Raw genomic sequence first — 27350 nt, 5'->3', positions numbered from 1 at the left:
CTTTCTCCTTTCTTCTCCGACCCTCCATCTCCATCACCACCATCTCTGTTGAGCTCCATTCTCGATGACCACCACCATTTTTCTTCTTCTTCGCGAAAATCCAGCACTGTCGAATCCATCGCTCTTTCTCCTTCTCTATTAGTAAACCCAGCTTTCTATCTTTTCATTGCATGTATATATCCTGTATACCCTAATCAATAATTATACTAATAAATTAGGCCCCTCTTGTATTTGACTGCAAATTGAAGCCTAATTGAAGATCTAAAGCTTTGTTATTACTACTATGGCTTTGTATTTGATGATTTGAGAAATCAAGAAAGTTACAAGACTTGAAGATGTTGTAAGTCCTATTATTATTATTATTATTATTATTATTATTATTATTATTATTATTATTATTATTATTATTATTATTATTATTATTATTATTATTATTATTATTATTATTATTATCTGTACTAGTATTAGAGAAATTGAATATGCATGAATCTTGCTGTAAAGAAGCAACAACTTAATATGATGATGGCAGAGATGAATACCAATTACTATTTGATACTTTCTCGACCAAAAAGTTTGAATCTTGATCATTGGGGTTGAAGCTAATTTGTGATTTTTCACAAACTGTGAAGTTAGAATAGTAGTTGTAAGAAGAAGGATCATAGAACCAAGGTATGTTATTGTTATTATGATTATGATTATGGTAAGAAAAATCATGATGATTGTTGTTTGGGAAATTGGGCTGTTGAAGATAGTAGTTTATGGTGGCTTTCCTTGCTTGAAGCTATAACCTTTTCTTCTTCATCCTCTTTTCTTTGTGAGCATTTTGGTGCTCACCAAGTGCTTGTAAATTTGTAAATTCCTTCAAACAGTATTGGCACTCAAACTTCTTCTCATTATGATTAGTGGTTGTGGTTTTTTGATCTTGTGCTATGGTTTTTTTCCTAAGCTGGGTTTGCTAACAGAGAAGGAGGAAGAGTGATGGTTTCAACGGTGCTGGTTTCCGCGAAAAAGAAGAAAAAGGGTGGTGGTCATTGAGAATGGGGCTCAACGGAGATGGTGGTGATGGAGATGGAGAGTCGGAGAAGAAAAGAGAAAAAAGGAGAATGAGGGGTTTGGCCGGTGACGATGAAGGAGGAGGTTGACGGTGGTTGCTCAATAATGATGATGGTGGTGGAGTTGACAGTGAGGATGAAAAGAGAGAAAGAGAATTGTGATGATCATAGGTATAAGAGAGGGTTATATTTGGAAAGAAAAATATTAATTATAAAAAAATTAGTAATTAGGGTAAAATTGATGCAAATCGAAAACTTAATGGACAAAATTGAAACAAATCAAAACTTAAGGATATTTTTGAAACTTTATTTTAGCAAACTTCAGGGACAAAAAGTATACTTTACCCTAATAAATATTTAGTTAATTTTTAGGTGAACAAGTTGGTGACACTTGGTTTCCAGTATGATCATGATGTACTGAAAATTGGGTCGTTACAATTTGGTATCAAAGCAGTTTATTCCTATTAAAGCCTGAGAATATGGACTGAATCATGCTTCATTGCATACTTTGAGTTGTGTCTCATGCATATAGGATATCCTTGTGATATGAATTGCATGATCATCACTGTGTATCCATTTTAGAGAATATTCACACTTTGCCTGAAATGTTACGACTGATCACCTTAATATTGCATGTTGGGTGTGAACAGGATCTTGATGGCTGCACGGGGATGAAGACGTGGTAGGCGTGATGCGAACCCTGTAGAGGAACCGACAAGGGGTGCGGATGCTTTTATAGCTGCGACGAACACCATAGCTGATGCTATGCATGAAACGGCAACTGCTATAACGCGAGCAATTGACCGGTTAGGAGAGAGGAACAGAGATCATAATAGAGGATGTAATGGTGAGCGCAACGGAGGCCGCGATGGTAATGAAGATGCTGGAAAGAGAACGGGAAGACCAGTCTCTACTCGGCTACGGAATGAGATAGATGTCGTTGAGCATACAGAGAAGATATGTGCTTTGCCGAGGGAAGAGACACACTAGACGAGGGTGTACCAATGCGCCGCAGTCGAATCCATGACGATCGACGGTTTAAAGTTTAGGGTTGAGGATTGCAACGTTGTAAGTTTCATAAATAATGAAACAATCTGTGTTTTATCTATTATGTTTGTTTCTATGTATAATGAAACAATCTATTTTTATATTTAGTGTATCTGTTATTCTTTAGTCGTGTTGCTTTCACATCAACTTAAAGCATTAAAGTTAAAAAGCATAACTGATGATCATGATACTACATAATATATAGTCATACATGAATAGTCAACTTAAAGCATTAACATAAAAAGCATAACTGATGATCATGATACTGCATAATATAGAGTCATACATGAATAATCAACTTAAAAACCATAACTGATTATCATAATATATAGTCATAATGTATAAAACATAAGAACATCTATCCATACTATATACTGATACCATCTACTTGTGGGGTCCAAATGGTCCAGTCCCACATCCACGAGGACGAGTCACCCTCGGAGGACGGGCTGGCCGAGGACAAACACTTGAGTGGCTCGTAGTGGGAGGTGTCCACTATAGTAGTGGTGGTAGAGGAGCGCTCCTCCACAAATATGGGCTTTAGCAACGCAAAAATTTGTAACACCTTAAAACCGTTCTCTAAACCATTCTATCTAGTTATGGTTTTAAACCGTTATGTCATGAAAGAGAACGGTTCTAAATTGTTGCCTATCCAGTAACGGTTGTAAACCGTTCTCTAAAAATTGTTGTCGAAACTGTTGCCTATGCCAGTAACTATGGCAACAATTTTTTCGGTTGCCGTTGCCTTAGGTAAAAAATCGTTGTCTTTGAGCATTGGCAACGACCGCATATACCACAGGTCAAAAACCGTTACCAAAACGTTGCCTAAAGTTTTAACAACGGTTTTTCGATCTATGACAACGGTTTTCGACCGTTGCGAAAACCCTTATTTGTTGTTGTGAGCTGCTCCATATGTAGGTGGCAGCGGAGGAGGTGGTAGCCAGACTGATCCCGACAAAGGTGGCTGTGGTGGTGGAGTCTGATAATACAATTATGGCGCAGATCCATACTGTTGGTGGGCTGATGGTGGAGTCTAGTAATACAATAATGGTGCTAATCCATGCTGAACAGATACATCGCTCGATGACCCTGGTACGTCGGTATGGTCTCTCTGCTGTCGATAATGACCTGCCAACTTATCCATCGCATCCCCAGTCGTACTGACAATCTGGAACATGTCATCGAGGTTTATCTCGACATCGGAGACAATGTTGAATGGGTTTGGTCCCAAACGATGTCATCAGCCGGGTGGTGACTGGGGATGGAGCGGCCCGGGATAAGCGTCCTGGCCATGTCGGCCTCATGCCCAGAAAATAATGCATCCGAGGGAATCTTTGCATGTGCAGCGACCGTGTGATCCTTCGGCATATCCTTCTGTTATGCATACTTAGCATCGTAGTCTAACAACGGCTCATCTCCGTCAGCACGCTGGGGATCTTTGCCGTCCTGCCTAACGCGCTGATCACGTACCCTCCGTGCCGGTCTCCAGACATCATCTCGAGCATGCCTCCTTGCCCGTCATCTCCAATCTATGGCATCCCATGGTAACTGTAACTCATCTCTTTAACCCGAAGCCACAGGGAGGATATCAACCAGTGGTGTTGTTGCTCTGGGAATGGCTAGGACCTCCTCCCAGGATAGAAATCTGACTCTACATGCTTGTTGCCACCCGGTGAGGTACTCTTGTGTCGGACGAAGGTCAGGATGGCCATCGATTGTAACTAAGTGCTGTAACTGGTAGTAGCCCCTGAATAGATCGTACCACTCACGGTGCACGTCGGGCCACCATGTGTCATCTTCTCTCGTCGTCTTGAAAAGATACTCGTTCGTATTCACTGGATCCGCTGGCAATGCTGCTGCCCCCTAGCTGCCTCGTCACTCTATCAATGTGATAAAAATCTATGAAGTGAAAACAAACGAGAGGGACAACAGCCCTTCATGTATAATTCTCTGCGTCACTCATAAGCCAGTCGGGCGCAATCTGACGTAACTAGAAATCCTCGTAAGGTGTGCACCAAAAGTGTTCACATTGGGATAAAGTACCGTAATTAGAAACGATATACCAATGCGTGAAATAATATAGAAACCAAAAAACATCGTACCTGATCAAATGTCAGGCCAACAATGCGACGACGTAGACTCTGGATCTACTATCATGACGATCTCTACTTTGTTGCCCAAGTCCTGCCAACCTACGCATAATGAAAATAGTTGAATAGAATTTAATTAATTACATTCCCTAACACGTCTTCAATGTTTACTACTTGGTAACTTAACAATTATTTACAATATGTACATACCTAGCTACAAGTAGAAACCTGACGATGTCGTATCCCGCCGGACTAAAACACGGGAACCTATGGTAGATTCACAAGACAAGAAGCGGCATGCAACCCTCAATGTTAGTCACATCACGCCCTGCTGCTGTGCACAATAAGTGGTACGTATGATAGAGTAGTTCAGACCCCATGACAACTAGTTACAACGATGGAAATGCTCCAGCAGCGGCAGTCATCTCAAAGGGACAAGTGTAGCAGACTTGTCCGTGAACAGAAATCCCACAATAAACATCATCAAGTAGCACCAGGCGTACTAAGGGAATGTATCCGGAGCTGCCCCCTGCTAAAATATGTGCAACCCTTTCCCTCAGCCAGGTCATCCTCACTCTGAAAATTTGCTTCCCTCTATCTGGCTGTGGTGGCGACCTAGCGCCAAGTAAATCCTCAACCCACTCCTACATGGGGTGTTCATGCCATCGCTGGAAGTCTCTGGTACAATCCCCAATCAGCTCTCAATCAGTGCGCAGACCAATGTGTAGACAACATCCTGGAGCGTAATGCTGACCTCACCCCATGAAAGATGGAATGTGTGTGTCTCGAGCCTCCACCGCTCGACAAATACAGAGATAAAGGAATTGTCAAATATGAAATTCCTCAAGTTTACTGCATGCCCAAATCTAGCCTCCCTTATATAAGGCAACAGGATGTCCGACAGGGGAAGATCCAGGGTCACACGCGTGGCAACAGTAACCGTGGTCTCCGCAATTCCCAAACATTTACTCTCACATATTAATATTGTCTAAACCAAGTGAATAAACATTGGTAATAAATGCAACAAATACACTACGAATATAATTTGTATTTCTAATGTTCATAGCACTTACTAAAAATGGGACTATCACACAATATGTAAAAAATTAAGGGTGTGTTTGGATTAGCGTTTGAAGTATCAAAAGCTCGTTTAGTTTTCTTGAAAGTTTCACTTGTTTGTTTGGCTGTTTTTTCTTTCTCTGAACGTAAACTTGATTCTACCCTTCAACCCACGTTTACCAAAAGCTACAATTTCTAGCTTTTGCCTTCAACTTTTCACGTTGGATTGAAATTTATTTCTAAGTACCAATTGTGTCCTTTGTTATTTATATGATGAATTTTGTTATTTTTTTTATAATATTATTTTTCTACTACTCTTTCATGCATATTTTTATTTTTTTTATAAAACTCTTATTATTTTTTATTTATATAATTTTTTTTACCATTATTTTTATTTTTTGTATGGAATATTTTTTTGCTTTGAATGATGATTCTATTAATCCTATTAGAGTACTAAAGAGTATTGAAAATACTAAAAAAATATTAAAATTTATTTAAAAATCTAAAATAAAATTATAAAATAATAATTTAAATTCATGTCATTTTCTGTAATTTTTCATCTAAAAGTGATTTTAAATAATATAATCCAAACAATATTTAGTTTTCTATAATCCATTTTGAATAGAAATTACCAAACATAAACCACGTTACTACCAACTCACTTTTAATCAAAATCGATTTCATACAAACCTCTGTTTACAAACGGAAATCTAAACACATACTAAATCATTCATGTGGCACTATTCTAACCTTAATATCACCTTTAGGCATGAGTTCAATTAATTACCTATTAATTATTAATTAATCGTTACCTATTTTATTTATTTAGCTTAAGTTACAATTGGTTATCTATTTTATTTATCTCACTTAAGTTACATTTAGTTATAATCAATTATACAAAATATCAGGGTTCGAATCCTGCCTTGTGCATGCAACAACCCATTGGCCAGTGGCAAATCCTTAAATGGAGCTCAGTACCGTGGCGGATTAGTCCTTGGCCTGCCGGGTTAGGGGATACCGTGGGAAACCAAAAAAAAAAATTATACAAAATATCAAACTATACTATATCTGACTAAATATATATAAATGACCTAACTTTGTCTATTCACTAAGTCCTACCACATTAACTAAGTCACTAAAACCTAAACATCTAAACTAATTATTCATTGAAAATAAAACAAGGAAAAATTACTAACCTCAAAATCTAAAGCTCCAACCACGTGCCAAGTAGCATTCAGTCTGTTGATATCTCTATTGCGGACATATTTTCGAAGGTCTATATTTACTTAAGGAACTCGAACTTAAGCTCTTAGAAACTAATAAAATCCTTAAAAACTATTCAAATTCACATCAATCTCGACTGCTGTGACTTTATATAGGTGGCTGAGCATATCTCGGATGCTGAGGCGGGAATTAAGGAATTGTGTTTATCTCAAGTGTTAAGACCCCTTTCTAAGTTTTTACGTATCTCTGGTGCTCAGTCTCTGATCTCTCTCGTAACACATGTGAAAGAGCCTAGCAGCAGAAACAATACAAATATCCAACACAAGAGTAATATGGAAGCACTCACAACACAATATGGCAGCAACTATAACAAGCAAATATAGCAAGTAAAGCAATAACAAGAACACACCGAGATTTTAACGTGGAAAACCTCCTCAATGTGATAGGTAAAAACACGGGTCGTCCAGATCAATGAAATAGCTCCACTATAATCAAATGAGGTACAAGAGAGTCTCAAACAAAGTACAGAAACATGCATATAACCAGCCAAAATATCAAACCACTAAAGCTTACAAATGAGAAGCAAGAAGATGAAATATATCCAAAAAATAGAGCTATTGTCAAAGCCAATTTTTCCCTCTGCAGACCTCCAATTAAAATCTCCACCGTCCAGAATGAATAACAAGATGTGAAGAATCTACCGTTCAAATTTCACGTTGATCCAACGGTGAAAGAATGCGAAATTGCCGTTCAAAGATTTCTGCTCTGTGTAAAAATGGGAAACCTAAGGAATTTCATCCATTGCTTGTTTCTCCTATCAGTGGTTGGACACTGCTTAGTACTCAACTTAAAATGAGGAGCAAAAGAACTAGTAACACATTTGGCATCATTCATGCCAAACCTTTGAAGCACTTTCTTTATGTACTTCTCCTGTGACATATAAAGCTTCTTGGAATCTCTATAACGAGTAATAGTCATGCCCAAAATCTGTTTGGCAGGACCCAAGTCCTTCATAGCAAAGAACTTGCTCAACTGTTTCTTCAACTCATTAATCCTCAAAGCATTTTTTCCCACAATCAAAATATCATCCACATAAAGCAAAAGAATGATAAAATCATCATCAGAAAAATTTTACACAAATACATAATGATCTGAAGTTGTCTTACGGTAACTATGCTCCCCCATAACAGATTCAAACTTCTTGTACCACTGTCTTGGAGCTTGCTTCAACCCATAAAGACTCTTCTTAAGCTTGCACACAAAATCTTCCTTTCCTTTAACAACAAAGCCCTTCGGTTGCTCCATGTAGATCTCCTTGTCTAAATCACCATGAAGAAAAGCTATCTTCACATCCATTCGCTCAATCTCCAAATCAAAAGACGCTGCTAATCCAAGCACAGCACGAATGGATGACATCCTCACAACAGGAGAAAAGATCTCCGCATAATCAACACCTTTTCTCTGAGTAAAACCTCTAACAACCAATCTAGCCTTATACCGAGGCTTAGAATTGTGTTCTTCATTCTTGATTCTGAATACCCATTTGTTCTTCAAAACTCGCATACACTTCGATAGCTTCACCAACTCATATGTATCATTCTCAAGCAAGGACTTCATTTCTTCTTGCATAGCTTCAAGCCATTGGGCTTTTCTTTCATCTTCAACAGCCTCTCCAAAGCATTCAGGTTCTCCCCCATCAGTCAACAAAATAAACTCATGTGGAGAATACCTTGACGAATGCTTCCTCTCTCTTGTAGACCTTCTGAGTGCATTTGTAGGAATTTCCAAAGTTGGTTGTTCATCTTGATCATCATCACCAACTTTATCAAGCATTGGATCAATTGTTCCATCTTCACCTGCACTTGTATCATGCTCATTATTTTGAGCTTCAACTCTACCATCCTCTACCATAGACGTAGAGGGAGTAATATCCAAGTCAGAAAAATTATTACTAGGCTGAACCATTGGCTTTTCCGCATTATCAACATCCTTCAGTGTTTGGTCTTCAACAAAGACAACATCTCTACTTCGAATCACCTTCTTGCTATCAGGATCATAAAACCTGTAACCAAACTCATCCATGCCATAGCCAATAAAAATACACTGCCTAGTCTTTACATCAAGTTTAGATCTCTCATCTTTAGGAATATGAACAAAATCTTTACATCCAAAGACTCTTAAATGATCATAAGAAACATCTTTACATGACCATACCTTCTCTGGCACTTCAAATTGCAAGGGAACACATGGTGTCCGGTTCAAGACATGAACAATAGTGCTCAAAGCTTCACCCCAAAAGGATTTTGCCAATCCAGATTGTGACAATAAGCACTTAACTCTTTCAACCAATGTTCTGTTCATCCTTTCAGCCAAGCCATTCAACTGAGGAGTCTTCAGAGGAGTCTTTTGATGTCTTATACCATGCTCTTTACAATAAGCATCAAATGGACCTGAATACTCACCACCATTGTCAGTACGAATGCATTTTAACTTCTTTCCAGTTTCTCTTTCAACAGAAGCTTGAAATTGCTTGAACACATTTAAAACTTGATCTTTGGTCTTCAAAGTGTAAACCCAATATTTCCTAGAATGGTCATCAATAAAGGTTACAAAATAGATAGACCCTCCAAGTGTTCTTGTCTTCATCGGCCCACATACATCATAATGCACCAAGTCAAGTATCTCCGACTTCCTTGAAGGTGGATGAATCTTGAAAGAAACCCTGTTTTGTTTCCCAGCAAAGCAACCTTGCAACCAGATAAAATATTCCTCTTGGATAATATATTCATGCCTTTCTCACTCATATGACATAATCTCTTATGCCATAACTCAGTTTCATCAACAAACTCAACAGCATTAACAACATCTTTCACAATCTTTGCTTGAGTTAAATAAAGAGTATAATGTCGAGTACCTATAGCAACAACCATGGAACCCTTGGTGAGCTTCCAGCTATCACAAGAAAATGAGCTATCCAAGTCTTCATCACACAACTTACCAACAGAAAGTAAGTTCAACCGAATATCTGGAACATCCTTCACACGCTTCAAAGTCAACTTGGTACCGTTGGAGGTTTCTAAGCAAACTTGTCCAACACCGGCACATTTTGTAACACTTTGATGAGCCATTTTCACATCACCAAAATCACCAGGAGTATAAGATGTAAACAAATCCCTCCTAGATGTAACATGAATAGAAGCACCACTATCAATCACCCAACTAGTGCTATTATCAACAAGGTTAACAGATTCAAACTCCTCAACAAGAAGAAAATCATCATGAGTTACATTAACCTTGTCTTCATTGCTACCATCATCTTTATTTGTGCTCTTGCATTTACTTGCCTTGGCTTTCTCCTTCTTTAGCTGCCAATAAAATTTCTTCACATGTCCCTTTTGACCACAATGATAACACTCAATATTCTTATACTTTTCTCGAGACTTGCTTCTGCTTTGATCTCTACCTTTAGGACCTCGACTTTTGTTTCTCCCCCTAGACTCAGAAACAAGAACATCTAAATGTGTAGTCGATGTACCTTGTGACTTTCTTCTCATCTCTTCATTCAAAACACTGCTCTTGGCAAGATCCATAGAGATTACACCATCAAGAGCAGAATTGGACAATGACATTATGAGAATTTCCCACGAGTCTGGTAAGGAGTCAAGAAGTAACAATCCTTGAACCTCTTCATCAAACTTGATACCTATGGAAGATAACTGATTCATAATTCTTTGGAAGTTATTCAAGTGATCTGTCATTGATGTCCCATCTGTATATTTCAAAGCCAACAACTGCTTGATCAAAAACATCTTGTTATTCCCAGTTTTCCAAGCATACAACTGTTCAAGCTTAATCCAAAGGGTCCGAGCATGTGTCTCTCCAATAATATGGTTCAACACATTATCGTCAATCAACTGCCTAATATATCCACAGACTTGTCTATGCAACAAAGTCCAATCATCATCAGATTTATCATTAGGCTTCTCTGTACCAAAAACTAGTTGATGAAAATTCTTGACATAAAGCAAATCTTCTATCTTTGACTTCTACAAATCATAATTAGGACCATTAAGAATGATCATCCTATTAGTATTAGTATTAGCTTCCATTGTTCCCAGAATCACAAGCCCAGAAAAATACCAACAAGCTCTGATGCCAGTATGAAAGAGCCTAGCAGCGGAAACAACACAAATATCCAACACAAGAGCAATATGGAAGCACTCACAACATAATATAGCAGCAACTATAACAAGCAAATATAACAAGTAAAGCAATAACAAGAACACATCGAGATTTTAACGTGAAAAACCCCCTTAATGTGAGAGGTAAAAACCACGGGTCGTCTAAACCAATGAAATAGCTCCACTATAATCAAATGAGGTACAAGAGAGTCTCAAACAAAGCACAAAAATGTGCATATAACCAGCCAAAACATCAAATCACCAAAGCTTACAAATGAGAAGCAAGAAGATGAAATATATCCAAAAAAATAGAGCTGCTGTTGAAGCCAATTTCTCCTTCTGCAGACCTCTAATTAAAATCTCCACCGTCCTGAATGAAGAACAAGATGTGAAGAATCTACAGTTCAAATTTCACGTCGATCCAACAGTGAAAGAATGAGAAACCGCCGTTCAAAAATTGCTGCTCTGTGTAAAAATGGGAAACCTAATTTCTCTCATGACTGCAAACCTTAAATCAACATCTCCACCGACCAGAATGAAGAACAAGATGAGAAAAACATGCAGATAAAATTTCAAGACGATCCAACGGTGAACGAATGAGAAACTGTCATTTGAAATTTGCTACTTGACAAAAAAAATGAGAATTCTGTTTTTCCTTCTTCTCTCTCTTTTGGTGGCTACTCTCCTTCTCTTAAATAGTTAAATAAACCTCAAAAATCTTATTAGGGTTGTGGCATAATGGGTGCAAAGAAACACTCTCAAAATATTAGACTTGGACCTCACAAAAGAGAGAAAAACCCAACAACATATTCTGGGTGCACCCAGGATGTGTCTTGACGTCGTTCAGTCACAGTTCAGACGCTGAGATATGCTCAATTTTAACTACACTCCTTGTCATGAACAGTTCAGACGCTGAGATATGCTCAATTTTAACTACACTCCTTGTCATATGAGATGTATACACGTACGCATTTTTGTGAATTCTTCGTAAATTGTATTTCCATAATTTATATATTTATTTTATTAAAATAAAATAAATCCTACAGCATACTCTCAAAAGAATGGGTGTACTATACTTGCTATTGTTAAAAGCTAAAACCAACTTCTGGGTATTGTAGTCATTTTGTTAAGAAGTTGATTGAAAATTTGAAAGGACAAAAGGGATGAATCAGTAATTTGAGTAAGAAACGCTATGATGAAATCTGCATCCCGTCAGAGACAAGCTCAATTTGCAAATTGCAATAAAATAATAATAACAAAAGCTCTCATGCATATACTAATTTTATTTTTCGGTTGAATAAAAGAATTAAGTAATGTGCAAGGTTTTTGAAAACCAATGCTACACTATTCTAAATCTTTACGAATGAATTAGGTCGATTAAATTGGCCTAAAGTTTCAGATAAGTCTATAGTTCTATAGCTTTTTGAATACATAAACTCAAATTTTCTCTTAAGATCGTTATTATGTGAGTAGAAATCATGAATATCAAAGAGATATTTATTTATTATTATTTCCACAAAACAAAGAAACAACATTTTAGATTGTACATAGATTTTACATCGTAAATACTAAAAAAACATTATAAGAGTTTAACCAATTCAATAAGAAGTTGATTTTTGATATTACGTGTATACAATAAAAAATTAATTATTAATTTGTCATTGTGTATAAAATTATATATTTAGATTTTATAAAAAATCTTAAAATATTATAAATAGAATTTGATTTTTATTATGATATGTTTAATTATTTTGACGATTGATTATTTAATTTTGTCCTTAAAACTTTCGATTTGTATCATATATATTTTTTACGGCTAATTTTTCAAAAAATTTAGGATAAGTTCAATAATAATTTTATAATAACAACTATCAACACAAGCAAATTAAAGATAGTCGTCATGCATTATTGTTAGATTAATTTTAAATGTTTTGAAAATTTAGCTATTAAGAATATATTTGATACAAATAAAATTTTGTTAAAATAAAATCAAAACAAAATTAAACTTATGAGTCTTTTTGGAACTTTTGATAAATTTTAAAGATAAAAATTATATTTTACCTATTAATTTTTAATGTGTATAAAATATTTTTTATTATCATAATAATATAATGTTACATAATTATCTTGAATAAAATATTATTTGTACGATTTGAAAATGATTGATGATCAAACAAATTATTTTTTTATCAAACAAATAAATTGTTTTTACATTAATTATTTAAATAAATAAATTAAATTTTCAAATAAACTTAAAACCCAATTTTTAATGACTTACCATATGAAACTTTATAATAACAAAATAAATTAATCAAACTTATCATGATACATAATTTGTGCATGTTGGGGGGGAGGGGAATCTAAATTCAGATTTTTAGTAGACAAAGAGGGTGGCGTTGTTGGTTCATGTTTCTACTTTCTGGTCATTTTCCTTATTTTAAATATTTGAATATTGAATTATTATTATTATTATTATTATTATTATTATTATTATTATTATTATTATTATTATTATTATTATTATTATTATTTACATAAAAGGGAATATAGTTTTTAAATTTTTCTTTTTTCCCCCTTCATGTTTTAATTTTTCTCTTAGTTTTTATTTGACTCCTAAATTTATATCCAAAAATATTAATTATGAAATTAAAGAACTTAATATCTTAACTAGTTTTTTTTTTTACTAAAGATACGAAGACTCAAACCCGCAACTTCTTAGATGAATATGGGGAGATTATACCATTTGAGTTATTACTCATTAATAATATCTTAACTAGTTTGATTACTAAATTGTTCACACAATTATAGTAATATTATATTTATATTAATTATTATTATTATTATTATTATTATTATTATTATTATTATTATTATTATTATTTGCTAAAATCTAGAGGCGTTGCTTCTGTTCATCCGTTGGATCTTCTTCTTCCCCCTTCTTTCTTTCTTTCTTTCTTGTTTTCGTTCTCCTCCTTCTACTCTTCTCTTTTGCTTCATTCACTTCTCTACCCATTTCCACTTCTATTTCTTCCATTCTCTTCTTCAATGCTTCTTTGGCAGCTTCAGCTACAAAATTCAAAGCTTTAACATCTTTGAAATCAAACACACACAAAAAGTTCATTCCTTTTGGTACCCTTCATATCCATTGGGTAGTAACCTTTTGGGTTTAGCAACTACCATCATGTCTCAAACTAACTGGGAAGCTGATAAGATGTAAGTTCCAATATTATTATCTTTCATAATCTTTTGCACCATAGGTCTTTTTCCAAGCTTAATTCTTTGTTAATTTAGCTTCTTGGTACTTTGATTTGTGGTTTTATTTTGTAGTACTTGTTTAGTACTTTGTTTGTCACAAAGTAAAGGAAATTTTCATTTGGGTATCTTATATCTTGTAGTTCTATGCAAGTTTGAGGGGTTTGCATGGAAAATTTGTGAACTTTTTAGGAGGGTGCTTAACTTTGATTATGGTGTATTTGTTCATTAGTAGGTTCTGGTATCTGTTATTGTTATGTGATTTTGGTCAATATAAAGTTGCAAACTTTATTTCTCATATTTCACTTGGAGGGTGATGCAAGAAACCATGTTATTGCACTGTGAGATTTTCAGGTTAGATGTATATATCCATGATTACCTGGTAAAGAGGGATTTGAAGGCTTCTGCTCAGGCTTTTCAAGCTGAGGGGAAAGTTTCCTCTGACCCTGTTGGTGAGTTACCTTAAAAAATTTCGAAACTTTCAGAAGAAGCTGGATTTTACTTTGGCATTTTTTTTTCTAGTGTTTTATTTTTGTCCATTTCATTGATTTTTTTATTTATTTTTTATTTTTTCTGTTCTTGGATGGCAATATGGGACTGCAGCTATTGATGCCCCGGGAGGTTTTCTGTTCGAGTGGTGGTCGGTTTTCTGGGACATTTTTATTGCGAGGACTAATGAGAAGCACTCGGAGGTTGCAGCCTCTTATATTGAGGTTGGTTTTTGAAAAATTTGGCCTATTTTCATGTCATGCAATGGAGAAATGATTCATCAGGATTGAACTTTAAAAAGATTTCAAGACATCAGAATTAGTTTACTTCATTGTAGTAGTTGGGAGCATGTTTAGGGAGACGTTTTTGGATCTTATTATCAATACTCTAGCTAAGTATGAGTGGGATAAGAGAGAGAGAGGGTTGAAATTCACCATCAAATAAGCATTAATGTTGGTCATTCACATTTTGGACTGAGTGTGTTTGACAGTTGAAGAGTTTATTTCCTTCGATTTTTCATGAATTTTATATATGCCATTTAGTATAACTTTTTATTCTCTCTAGCTAACCCATTTTCGTCTCTTAACTAGTTGATTTGGTTAGCTGTTCCATGCTTTTTGTTTTCTCTTTAGCTTATAGCCTTATAATTAGGATATTTCTTTAGAATAAACTCCTGCTAAATAATATTCTTAAGAATGTTTAATCTTTACTTTTAGGTTGTTGTGACCAGCAGTATGATTCAATATTTATAAGGTCTTGTTTGAGCCTGTGAGTTTCATTGTACTTTATGCGTAATGCAATTATGAGTGGTTTTTGTTGCCATCAAACTTCGTAAGAAAACAGTATTCTGGGATGTAGACTTGGTGAGAATGCAACCTTGAATGCTGATTTAGAACAAACCTTGTGAGCCAAAAAAATTTTAGAAGTTGATTCATAGGGTACTCATGCTCCTTTTGAGCTATGAGGTGGGTTAACCTCTTATAAATTCACTTGCTTGGCTTGCTTAAGGTTATTTCTCCATGTGATGAGTACTTACATTTCCTTTATCTACACATCTTTTTCCAATGTTGCACGGTCAATTTTCGGGTCTCAAGTTTGTGAGTGGTAGTTACTTAGTTGCTGCTAAACAGGTAGAAGAGCAAACATAAGACTGCTTTATTAAACTATAAACACTATAGGCTATATTGTTTTTATTCAAGTAATAAGAACCTAAGCGAAACTTCACTTTGGGAAACTAGTTTAGGTATCTATAACTAGTTTAAATGATAAATTTGAGGGATCAGTTGAAGTTACACTTTATGGAACTCCATTTTCAGACACAACTAATGAAGGCCAGGGAGCAACAGCAGCAGCAACCACAGCAGCCGCAACCGCAGCAGTCGCAGCATCAACAACAGCAGCAGCAACAGCAACACATGCAGATGCAGCAGCTCCTATTGCAGCGGCATGTCCAGCAGCAGCAGCAGCAGCAGCAACAGCAGCAGCAGCAGCAGCAACAACAACAACAGCAGCAGCAGCCGCAGCAACCACAACAACAGCAGCCACCTCAGCCACAACCGCAGCAGCAGCAGCAACCACCGCCACAACAACAGCAAGGTAGGGACAGGGCTAATCTCATAAACGGCAATACGAATGGGTTAGTTGGGAACCAGGGAACTGCCAATGCACTAGCAACAAAGATGTATGAGGAGAGGCTAAAGAGAGATTCTTTGGATGAAGCAGCAATGAAGGTAGTTGATGTTCTCAACATCTGACTATAGGATGATGCATCTGCTGTTCTATAAACTTATGAGCCATATATTCATTTCTTTCTTTTGGTATTTTGTACAGCAAAGATTTGGTGGTGAGAACATGGGTCAAATTTTGGATCCTAATCATGCCTCAATTTTGAAGTCAGCTGCTGCTACTGGCCAGCCTTCAGGGTGATTATTAATGTTATTATTTTTGTTTATAAACTGTGATTTTATTGCTTATTTAAAGTCAGTCCTGTGCTCATTATGAAGGGAGAGTTATTTGGTGTTTAAGTCTCTTGGTATCTGGCATTTTGTATAGCTACAAGTGTTGACTTTGTTGGCGCCAAATTGCTCGATTGCAGGCAAGTTTTGCATGGTGCTACTGCGGCTGGCATGCCTCCACAAGTTCAAGCTCGTAGTCAGCAATTAGCAGGGTCTACTCCAGTATGTCCTTGTTCATTGAGTGATCTCATTACTTGTTGTTATTATTACTACTTTTTCCTTATCTGTTTTTCCCTGACTAACTACTTGAAATCAGGATATAAAGAGTGAGATTAATCCTGTACTGAACCCTAGAGCTGCGGGTGCTGAAGGATCATTGATGGGAATTCCTGGTATTCTTCCATTCTCTAGTTGATGTGATTTCCATCTAGTCCATCCAATCATGCATCAGTCTTTTTCACTATCCTTGCATAAAGAAAATGATGTAAAAGAATTATTTTCTTCTCTCAGGACCAAATCAAGGTAGTAACAATTTGACTTTGAAGGGATGGCCACTCACAGTGAGTAATCTTTTTGTATTTAGTTTATTGTTATTATTGTTTTGCTGAATGTTACTTCTTCTTGTGGATATTGTTTTTCTTCCTTTAACATGATATCATATCATGCAACCTTCAGAATTGTGGTGTGCTGTAGTATTATTTGCCAAACATGAGATAATGTACCCACCTAACCTTATATCAACACTTATAGGGTATAAATCTATGGTTACTACCCTAACCTTATACCATCATTATTAAAGTTGCCCTCTTCTTTTTGTGTCTATTAACCATTCACAGCTAAACTCTATCATCTGCATAAAATGGTGGCCACTTCTATGAATTCTCTTGCAACCATTAATTGTTGAGTAACTAATTTGTAAAGTTTTCCAATCATTTCCTTAATAAGGGTTTGGAGCAACTCCGCTCTGGTCTACTCCAGCAACAAAAGCCTTTCATGCAGGCTCCTCAGCCGTTTCATCAACTTCAAATGTTGACACCACAGCATCAGCAACAGATAATGCTTGCGCAGCAAGGCTTGGCATCTCCATCTGCCAGTGATGACAATAGAAGACTCAGAATGCTGTTGAACAATAGGAGTATGAGCCTAAACAAGGATGGTCTTTCAAATCCTGTTGATGTAGTGCCAAATGTTGGATCTCCACTTCAAGGTGGTGGCCCTCCTTTTCCTCGTGGAGATACAGATATGCTAATGAAGGTTCTAGTTCTCTAAACTATCTTTCCACCTTTAATGCAGTTCTTACCTAATTTGTTAAACTGTTAAGTTTATCATTTCTTAGATTTACCTTAAGCTGTGTGACTCGAGTATTCTGAGTTTTTCTGTGCACAGTTGAAATTGGCTCAAATGCAGCAGCAACATCAGCAACAGCCAAACAGCAATCCACAGCTGCAGCAACTTCAACAGCATGCTCTCTCAAATCAGCAATCTCAGACTTCAAGCCATAACATGCATCAGCAAGATAAAGTAGGGGGAGGTGGTGGCAGTGTTACTGCGGACGGTAGCATGTCGAACTCATTTAGAGGCAATGATCAGGTCAGTCCTTTTATAGTTGCCAATATGCATGCGTATCCAAGCAATGCTTGATTGTTGCCTAAAACTGTTGTTAGTTACATGCTTTTAAATTGTCCATGAAGTTGGCAGACTCTTTGTTTTATTATGAATGAAATCGGTTCCTAACATGATTTTGTGAATGCCTCTAAGGCCTCGAAAAACCAGATTGGGAGAAAGAGAAAGCAGCCTGTATCTTCTTCAGGTCCTGCCAATAGTACAGGAACTGCTAATACAACAGGTCCATCACCAAGTTCGGCACCCTCGACTCCCTCGACTCATACACCCGTAGATATGCCGTCTATGACTGGTACTACTTCTTCAAAGCCATTAATGATGTTCAGCACTGACGGCACCGGGACTCTTACATCACCTTCAAACCAATTGGTGAGTGGCTCTTCTTTGCAATGTAACTGATGGAAGGAATGAAAAGTTCCTTGCATTATGACTCATTAGCTTTCCATTTTGCCCGCACGATGATAACAATCTTGAATTGTAGGCTGATGTGGATCGCTTTGTGGAGGACGGATCTCTTGATGAAAATGTTGAGTCTTTTTTATCTCATGATGATACGGATCCTAGAGATACGGTCGGTCGTTGTATGGATGTAAGCAAAGGTGCAGTAAACACCAGTTTTAATTGTTTATAGGAGAATATCATCCTTTCAAGAGAATTTATCACGTGTCAGTGAAAGTCTAAAGTCTAATTTTCTATTACACTGTTGCAAAAGTTTCCATTCTTTTATTTTAATAAATAATTCATTAAGTTAATAATAAATTATGATGTACAAGATTACCAATCTGACACATCAATTAAGGATAACTTAATAACCTGTGCACCTTATCTTATATGTAGATCTGCAATATTGCTCTTCAATTCCTTGACTTCTTAAGAGGTTCTGACTCAAATTTTAGAAGCTAAGTTCATGAAATTCATTTAATTTTCAGGCTTCACATTTTCTGATGTAAATTCTGTACGTGCTAGCACAAGCAAAGTTGTATGTTGTCATTTTTCATCTGATGGGAAATTACTTGCAAGCGGTGGGCACGACAAGAAGGTTAGTTGTAAATCATTATTCTCTCTGTTAACTAACATCTTAGATTAGTTGCCAGCTTGTTAATTTTTTCTGCTAAAAAGGAAGTTGGAAAACAAAATCATGAACTATGTTTAGTTTACACTGTTTAGATATGGAAAAATTTAACACTTTCCTCCCAATTATTTTTCTGTGCAGGCTGTTTTATGGCACACGGATACCTTGAAGCAGAAGGCTGTTCTTGAAGAGCATTCGTCTATGATCACCGATGTTCGTTTTAGTCCAAGCATGCCTCGTTTAGCAACATCTTCATTTGACAAAACTGTCAGGGTTTGGGACATTGATAATGTTAGTTGATTCTCTCTCTTGACTCTAATATATGCCATTTTGTGCGAAATTGTTTCTATGGATTCTGAAGGGTTTAATTATTTTCTGTGCTGAAAAATGTTGCACACCAAAATGTTGTCGAAAGTTGTTTCTGAAGATTAAAAAGGGTTTGGAGTTTTTTTTATCACAAAGATAAATTGCTAAGTACTGACAAACTGAGATGATAAAACTTATCATTATGTTTCTTTTGTTTGCAAGTATAAATTATAAACGAGGAGAATAAATTTGAAACAACTCTTAGCTTTTGGAGCTTTACATTTTAAATATATTATGCTTCAAGATACGGTTATGTTTTCCAGCTTTGTTTCTTGATATAGGAGTTCCTAGATATGCTTTACTATATATATACATGGAGCTTGCATTCTACCTTGAATTTTAATTAATTAGAGGTCAATGATATTATATGGATAATTTTCTATCTGCTGGACATTATCTAAGGTTTTTATTTATATATGGTTTGGAAAAATATGATCCAGTCATTCTGTGTAGATTGTCTGTTTCTTTGTTTTTTTCTGGATTCGACTCATTGTGTTTTTACCTAGTTGGTATTCTGTTTTAACTGAATGTATAAATAAAATTACCATGCAGCCTGGTTATTCGCTTCGCACCTTTACAGGACATTCAGCATCTGTAATGTCCCTAGATTTCCATCCAAATAAAGAGGATCTTATCTGCTCTTGTGATGGTGACGGCGAGATACGATATTGGAGCATAAATAATGGAAGTTGTGCAAGAGTCTTCAAGGTAGAATCCTAGTCCTCAGTTATCCTTTTTTTTTTTTTTCTATGAAGCATATAGCAGTAGGCTACCTTTATTTACTTTTCTTTTTAATCACTGTTTAGTTTTGTCATTTATTAAAGTGATGATGTATTCACTTTAATGTGTTAATTGGCAATTCTCTCATCGATTGATCAGGGTGGCACCGCCCAGATGAGATTTCAACCACGTCTAGGGAGGTACCTGGCTGCAGCTGCAGAGAATGTTGTTTCTATACTTGATGTGGAGACACAAGGATGCCGAAATTCATTAAAGGTTCGATTTCATGTTTATTATAATTAGTATTACTAGTGTATGTGCCTATTTATTTACTGTTTTATTTATTAAATTTGTGTAAAAGTAATAATAATAGAATTAGTTGTTGTTTCTAACTTAACTAACAAGTTTTGGGTTCAAGCCTTGGAAATAGCAGAAGAATTTTTTGAAGTCTATAGTTGTTTCTAGTTGGGAAACAAATATTGGGACTAACGTTCCTTTGTTGGCATGTTGTGCTGTGATTGTAGGGCCACACGAAGCCGATACATTCCGTGTGTTGGGACCCTTCCGGGGAGTTGCTGGCATCCGTGAGTGAGGACTCGGTCCGGGTTTGGACTCTAGGAACCGGGAGTGAAGGGGAATGTGTTCATGATCTTAGCAGTAATGGCAGTAAGTTTCAATCATGTGTCTTTCACCCGTCTTATCCGTCGTTGCTCGTCATTGGCTGTTACCAGGCAAGTCTACTTTCCTTATATGTTTCCTTGTCCAATTTCTTTCCCTTTGATAGTGGTGAATTTAGCTGTGGTGATCTTTCCATACACAATTAACAAAAGCCGAGGTTTGTTCGAGAATCATGCTTGGTAAGAAAGGGTTGCACTGAACCATTGCCCTTCTTACCCCAAAAATGATGATTGAAAAATCTAAATCATTGATCATAGATGCTTTCAAAATTGGAGGGGGGGGGGGGGGGAATGCAATTTGCCCTGTCAAATGGTGCCAAAAACAAAAATAAAGCTGCCTTCTAACTTTTCTTCCAAAACTATCCTCTCGTGATGTATTTTATTGACATAATTACCCTTTAATAGAAGGGTAATTTTGGGGAAAAAAGTTAGCATTAGGCCTTTTCTTTTGGAGCAAACTCTACTTAAAAATTTAGGTTGTGTTTGGTTTTGTGTTTTCATTTTCAGTAATTTTTATTTTCAGTAATTTTTATTTCCACAATTTTGTGAATGAAAAAGAGAAAACAGACAACAGAATTTTATCGTTTTTTACTATTTCTTCTTTTTTCTTTAATCAAAATTCTGAAAATAGAAAATACTGAAAATGCAAAAGCAAACAACCGATGTAGTTTCGAGTTCTTTACCCTTTATGAACTTTGACTGCAGTCATTGGAGCTGTGGAACATGACGGAGAACAAGACGATGACTCTGACAGCTCACGAAGGTCTCATCGCCTCCCTCGCCGGTTCGACTGTAAATGGTTTGGTTGCTTCGGCGAGTCATGACAAGTTCATCAAGCTCTGGAAGTGACCTGTAACACAGTAGGTTTACACGTTTTAGTTTATTTCTCTTTGTACTTTTTAGCAAAACTAACCTTTGTAATATTGTTTGTCTTCCCTGTTGTATCTGTTTCGTTATTAGGTATTTTCCTTTGGAGACTTGTACTATTGTAACATGGACTAGTTATCGTCTTCTGTACCTTTTTGGCTTCTTTTTATTTTCCTAATGTTAGTGTTATAGTGTCAATGCAGCTAGGAAATTAAGAAAATTTTGTTGAAGCCTCATACAATTCATGTCCTTGGGGCATAAAACTATCAATTTTTTATTTTCCTAATGGAAGTTTTGGAAGGGAAAAAAAATTAATTTAAAATAGAACGAAATAAAATGCATGAGATAAAAATAGGATGTTTTAAATTAGGATTTAATCTAAATATCAGTAGAATTTAATTAACATATATTTTAAAAGCACATATTAAAATTATTAGTAGAAGTTTTTAAATGTTTTATTTTAGTATTAAAAAATGGACATTGTCACTTTTATTCTAATAGTTTTACTTTTTATTTTATTTTATAAATTTATATAAATATATAATAAAAAATGTGTAGAATGATATTATAAAGAGTAAAGTATTGTTTTTGTTTCAAAATATTTGGGGTAAGTTTCAAAGTTGTTTCTACCATTTAAATCGTTTCAACGTTGTTCTGTTGTTAATGATTTATTAATAGAATTGACGGTGAGACAAAATTAAGATGATTTTAAAACATTAGTGATTTAAATAGGATAAAAATATTGAGGATAAAAATGATACATTACTTTTAGAAAAACTTCTAAATTAAATAATATGATAGTAAATTTTTACTGAATGAATTGTATTACGAATTTAAAATTTTTATTCATACTTATAAAATGGTTAGTATATAAATTTTTAAAAAAGAAAAAAATAGTATGATACATATATAATAAGGTATAAATTATTCATTTGTGTCTAATATATTGCATTTTTTTACATTTAATTAATTAAACTTTATTTTTAACTTTTAAATAAATTTTAATTTTTCAATGACATATAATTATTTAATTTATTTTTTAATTTTGCTCTTAATCATTCTACAAGTGTTATATGATGAATAAAAATCTTGGATTCGTAATGTAATTCATTCCGTTAAAATTCACTATCATCTATTTATGATATATTAAAACAAAGTTGAAGGTAGTGTTCTAATGCATTATTAATCTTCAAACTTTCTAATAGAGTAATGCTACATATTTAAATCTTTTTATGAACTAAGTTAAATAATAAGACTTGAAATAATGTTAGCTATAATTAATTTTTGTTATGTTAGACCAACTTACTTGGACTTAATTAACAAAAAAATTTGGATGTGTAGTATTATTCTTTCTGATATTATGCCATGTCAGCATAAGTAGGTTTTGACACAATTTGATCCAAATCTACTATACATCCGAGCATTATTGCCATCCAAGTTCAATCAAGTAGACTCAACACCAATAAAAACCACTCTCATTAAAAGAGTGTGATTATATGCGCGGAGCTTTACGTTATCGTCGTCGTCGTCTTCTTCTTTTTTGCGTTCCTCCTCCTCCTCGCGTTCCTTCTTCTTCGCGTATTTTCTTCTCATCGTCATTCTTTTGTTGCTGCTATTGTTGCTATTTTTTTTTCTTTTCCTCCTCCTCTCCTTGGTGATTTTGCAACATTATGTGTTTTGAATTATGCAGAACAACGAGACCAAATGCACCTTAATTCACTCATAAATGAACCAAAAATTAAATTTCGAATGAACCAAAATTACTTAATGACGACGATATACAAACAAACTCGTTTCAAAACAAGCACGGATCAACTGCACCTTATTTAGGCCCAATTTGGGTAAATAACTTAAATAAGTTCTTTTGGAAAAAGATCTTAAAGTATAAGAACTTTTATTAATAGTAGCTTATAAATAAGTTATTTTGTATTTGAATTTTTAACTATAGAAGTGCTTATTTTAAAGTTGTAGCGTTTGGATAAATAACTCAAAAAATACAATTTTTTTAACATAAGAGAATGGATATTAAAATAACGATGATAACAAATACTTTCCATTATTGAATGTTGATTTTACATAACCAAATCACTAAGATTACAATCGATCAGGCAATTAATTCTTTATTTGTTCTCTAATTAGTTCCATTTTTCTAGCACTTTCAGCATTCGGTTCTTCCCACGTAATATCATTAGAAACTGGTTCTTCTACTTCACCTTCACCTTCACCCATAAGATTAAAATTTTCAAAGAATTCTTCAAATTGTTCATCGCTTGTGTCATTCCGTCGAATAAAATTGTGTAAAGCCATACAAGCACCAATAATTCTAACTTGTGTGTCTAAGAAAAACGATGGCATGGCACCTAAGATTTTTCATCTTACCTTACAACATCCAAATGAGCGTTCAATTGTACATCTAAGGCTAGAATGATAATAGTTGAATACTTCATTTCTTCCTCTTGCTCTGGGACCTAATCTAAAATGTGAAAGATGGTATCTATGACCTTTACCAAGTAGTACTTATCTAGCAAAAATTTAGTGCACCACAAAATTAGTTAATAAAAATAAAGAGTTTAATCTAATATAAATAATATCAGTCTCATATGCTAACCTTTAGGAGGAAGAGGGAAATGAAGACTTTGTCTACGCACAGCTTGATTGAAAATTTTAATATCGTGTGCAGATCCCTCCCAACCTGCCCATACAAATGTGAAACACATGTTAAAATCACATACTGCCATCACATTTGTAGTTGTAATCCCCTTTCTACCAATGTGAATTTTCTTATCGGCAGGAACAACAACAGGTATATGAGTTCCATCTATTGCACCAATGCAATTTTTAAAATATAGATAATATCTTTCATCATTTTTAATTTCCATTGGAGTATCTGTGAATTGTGGATCAGTTGGTTGAATAATATGTTGAGCAAGCTTGCAAACAGCATCCAATACACAATGAAATTGTCTAGAAATAGTTTCCCCTGAATGTTGGAATCTCTCTTCTGCATTACGTATTGAACCTGATTGTCCAATGATATATAAAAATATACCTACTTGTTCATGAATTTCAATCCCTTTTGTTGTCTTCCGATTGTAAGTACTTTGTAAAACATCACAGAGATGAAGGAACACAAGCTTTTTCATCCTAAATTACTGGTAGCAACGAATAGGATGTCCATTTAAAAGTTTATTTACCCAACTACTTCCTGTCAATCTTGAAGTTCTTCGTGGATTTTTCACAACGTACTTTAGAAAATAATCAACACAAGTTGCGATTGTTATTAAAGTCATTGTCTTCTTCTTACGTTTGGCTGCGACCTTTTGTTTGTTTTCAAATTCTTTGTCTGACACATTTGTATTTGACATCAAACTTTCAGTTGAGCTGTTAGATATCCTGTTATACAAATATTTTAAACTAATATCAAATAAACACTAGTTCACATATTAAATATAAAATAGCAAACAACAATAGAAAATAATAAAAAAATATAATCATAGAAAATATTTTTTGAACAACACATAAATATATTAAAAAGAGTTATTCTAGCAAAAAAAAAAACTTTAAGAACCAGACACATCTGCTAAACTATGAATCTTCAACCAACCAAGTTGTAAGGCAGAATCTTCTAGCCCCATAAAAATCTCTCTATTCGACCTTTTTGCCATTAGTCTTGTAGCTATAAAGAATATATCACTCCTCACTTCTAGCACAGATAATTGTTTGAGAACAGCTAAACAAGTAGATATACTTGGTACGTTATTTCTATGAGCTATTTCGTTGGCCTTTTCTTCTTCAAACACATTAATTATACGTTCTAGTTGAGTTGAAAGTTGAGAGGCTCCAGACCATTTTTCAACCTTTCTTCTCTTTTGTCTCATTGCATTAGGAGGCGTTGATTCATCATTTAACTCATCTTCTAAACCTTCTTCCTCATTATCATTATCTTCGTCATTATATCTATCGTTATAACTATCATTTATATCTTCAGAAGGTGCCCATGCACCTACACCAGTAGCTACAACATCTTCAAAAAGAAACTCCATTTCATCAAGATGTTTTGGACCTTCCTCTCTAAATTTTGTCACATCAGGATTTTCCTATGAGACGATAAAATGACAATTAAAAATCTCTCGATAAAATTGATATTTCTGAAATAGTTTTAAAAAATGCAACATACCTGAATCTTAGCATCCCACCAATCATCACTTGCTTATATGGTCTTCTTAATAGGATCCCAATCAAGACCGGTCTCTTTTCCTTTTAGTTTAGCCCATAGTCCCCATTCTCTTTTCATAGCCTCCCACTTATTTTTAAATTGTTTAGACTCATAATTTAAACCAGTCTCTTTCAAGAATTTTGTTTTTAAATTTGCTCAACCAACTTTGTTAAAATGTGTTCTAAGTCTATTTCCAGCCACCATCTCTTCTTTACATATTTTCATGAATATAACAGTATTTCGTTCATTTCAATCAGCTTTAAATTTTCTTCCAAACTTGCCACTTTCATGAATTTGTTGGGGAAGAACATAAAAAAAAATTTATAAAACTAATTATAAAAATAATAGCAAGTTGTATAAAAATAAAATCACATATAAAAAAATAAAATTAAAATCACATATAAAAAAATAAAATTAAAACTGAGATCTCATAGCATACACAATGTTCAATACAAATTTAATAATAAAAATAGAATGATAAAATGATAAAAAAAATACCTGGAAGGAATATATGCTGGTTCAGATGGAACAGAAGATGGTGGTGAAGGGTCAATACTTCCAGCAGATGAATCATTACATGAAAATGGTGGTGGAGGGCCAACACTTTCAGTAGATGGAACATTGTGTGAAGATGATAGTGGAAGGCCAGTGCTTCTAGAAGATGGAACCTTGCGTGAAAATGGTGGTGGAAGGCCAGTATTTCCAAAAGAAACAGAAAACATTTTTTTCACAGAATCAAGAACGAAAGTAGATTTTCTTGTTCTGAAATCAATTTTTTTCATGGAAGTGATAAAATGACTTATCGAAAAGGAGATAAGTCATCTATTTCTACTTCTTTCAAAAGTTGTAAATTAACTTTTCGGAAAGTTAAAAGCTTTTCTTTAAAATGGTGCCAAACACGCTTATTGTAACTTTTCATAATTCAAAAGTAAAAAAAAAAATAGCTTTTGTCACTTCCCAAACGGGCTCTTAAAACCAGAATGAACCAAAATTACTTAATGATTGTGTTCGAAAACAAGCACACAAACAAAATTGAATGATAAAAAATTCACTAAAAAATAAACCGAAATTACATTTAGAATGAACTGTAAATTAAATTCTGAATAAACCAAAATTATTTAATAATGATGATACACAAACGAACTCATTTCAAAACAAGCACAGACCCAATGCACCTTATTTAAATTCAAAATGAACCGAAATTATTTAATGATTGCATTCAAAATAAACACAAACAAAATTGAATCATGAATAAATACACATCTGAATCCATCAAGTGATTTTGCAGTATTATGTGTTTTTTCTTCTTTGTTTGTTTTTTTCATGTTTTTATTATTGTTTAGAGGGTAAAACAAGAAGAATTATGAGAAGAAAAAACAAGAAGGAGAAGATGAACAAGACAAGAAAAAGAAGAACATGATGAAAACTTTTGATGAGTTTTTTATTCTTGTTTCTTCTTT

The 27350-nt window shown here is 34.7% G+C and overlaps 1 protein-coding gene and 1 pseudogene across 2 annotated transcripts; one reads left to right on the top strand and one right to left on the bottom strand.

The window, feature by feature from the left end:
• Positions 1 to 214: 214 nt before the first annotated feature.
• Positions 215 to 1807, bottom strand: LOC112770508 (uncharacterized; annotated as a pseudogene).
• Positions 1808 to 13541: 11734 nt separating this feature from the next.
• LOC112770792 (transcriptional corepressor LEUNIG) lies at positions 13542 to 21826 on the top strand. Of its 2 annotated transcripts, none has more exons than XM_072224495.1 (18): positions 13542 to 13866; positions 14260 to 14357; positions 14509 to 14618; positions 15711 to 16124; positions 16225 to 16316; positions 16490 to 16571; positions 16666 to 16741; positions 16860 to 16909; positions 17295 to 17603; positions 17736 to 17939; positions 18123 to 18341; positions 18454 to 18571; positions 18902 to 19011; positions 19186 to 19335; positions 19963 to 20118; positions 20290 to 20406; positions 20655 to 20861; positions 21513 to 21826. In XM_072224495.1, the coding sequence occupies exons 1-18, from the start codon at positions 13835 to 13837 to the stop codon at positions 21654 to 21656; spliced, it is 2688 nt and encodes an 895-aa protein (XP_072080596.1). In that variant the 5' UTR covers positions 13542 to 13834; the 3' UTR covers positions 21657 to 21826. The 2 variants fall into 2 exon arrangements, with proteins under 2 accessions (XP_072080596.1, XP_025670984.1); XM_025815199.3 differs by having other exon boundaries at positions 13552 to 13866; positions 18108 to 18341.
• Positions 21827 to 27350: the final 5524 nt, after the last annotated feature.

The sequence above is a fragment of the Arachis hypogaea genome, chromosome 18 (assembly GCF_003086295.3).
Source record: "Arachis hypogaea cultivar Tifrunner chromosome 18, arahy.Tifrunner.gnm2.J5K5, whole genome shotgun sequence".
In the NCBI taxonomy this organism is placed as follows: domain Eukaryota; kingdom Viridiplantae; phylum Streptophyta; class Magnoliopsida; order Fabales; family Fabaceae; genus Arachis; species Arachis hypogaea.
The sequence above is the reverse complement of the archived record's forward strand: the minus strand, read 5'-3'. Positions and strand labels throughout refer to the sequence as shown.

Coding starts and splice junctions, on each gene's coding strand:
- LOC112770792 (XM_025815199.3), top strand. CDS start 13,835: ATGTCTCAAACTAACTGGGAAGCTGATAAGAT. Junction 16,910..17,294: donor TGAAGGGATGGCCACTCACA/GTGAGTAATCTT, acceptor TTCCTTAATAAG/GGTTTGGAGCAACTCCGCTC. Junction 18,572..18,901: donor TTGTATGGATGTAAGCAAAG/GTGCAGTAAACA, acceptor TTTAATTTTCAG/GCTTCACATTTTCTGATGTA.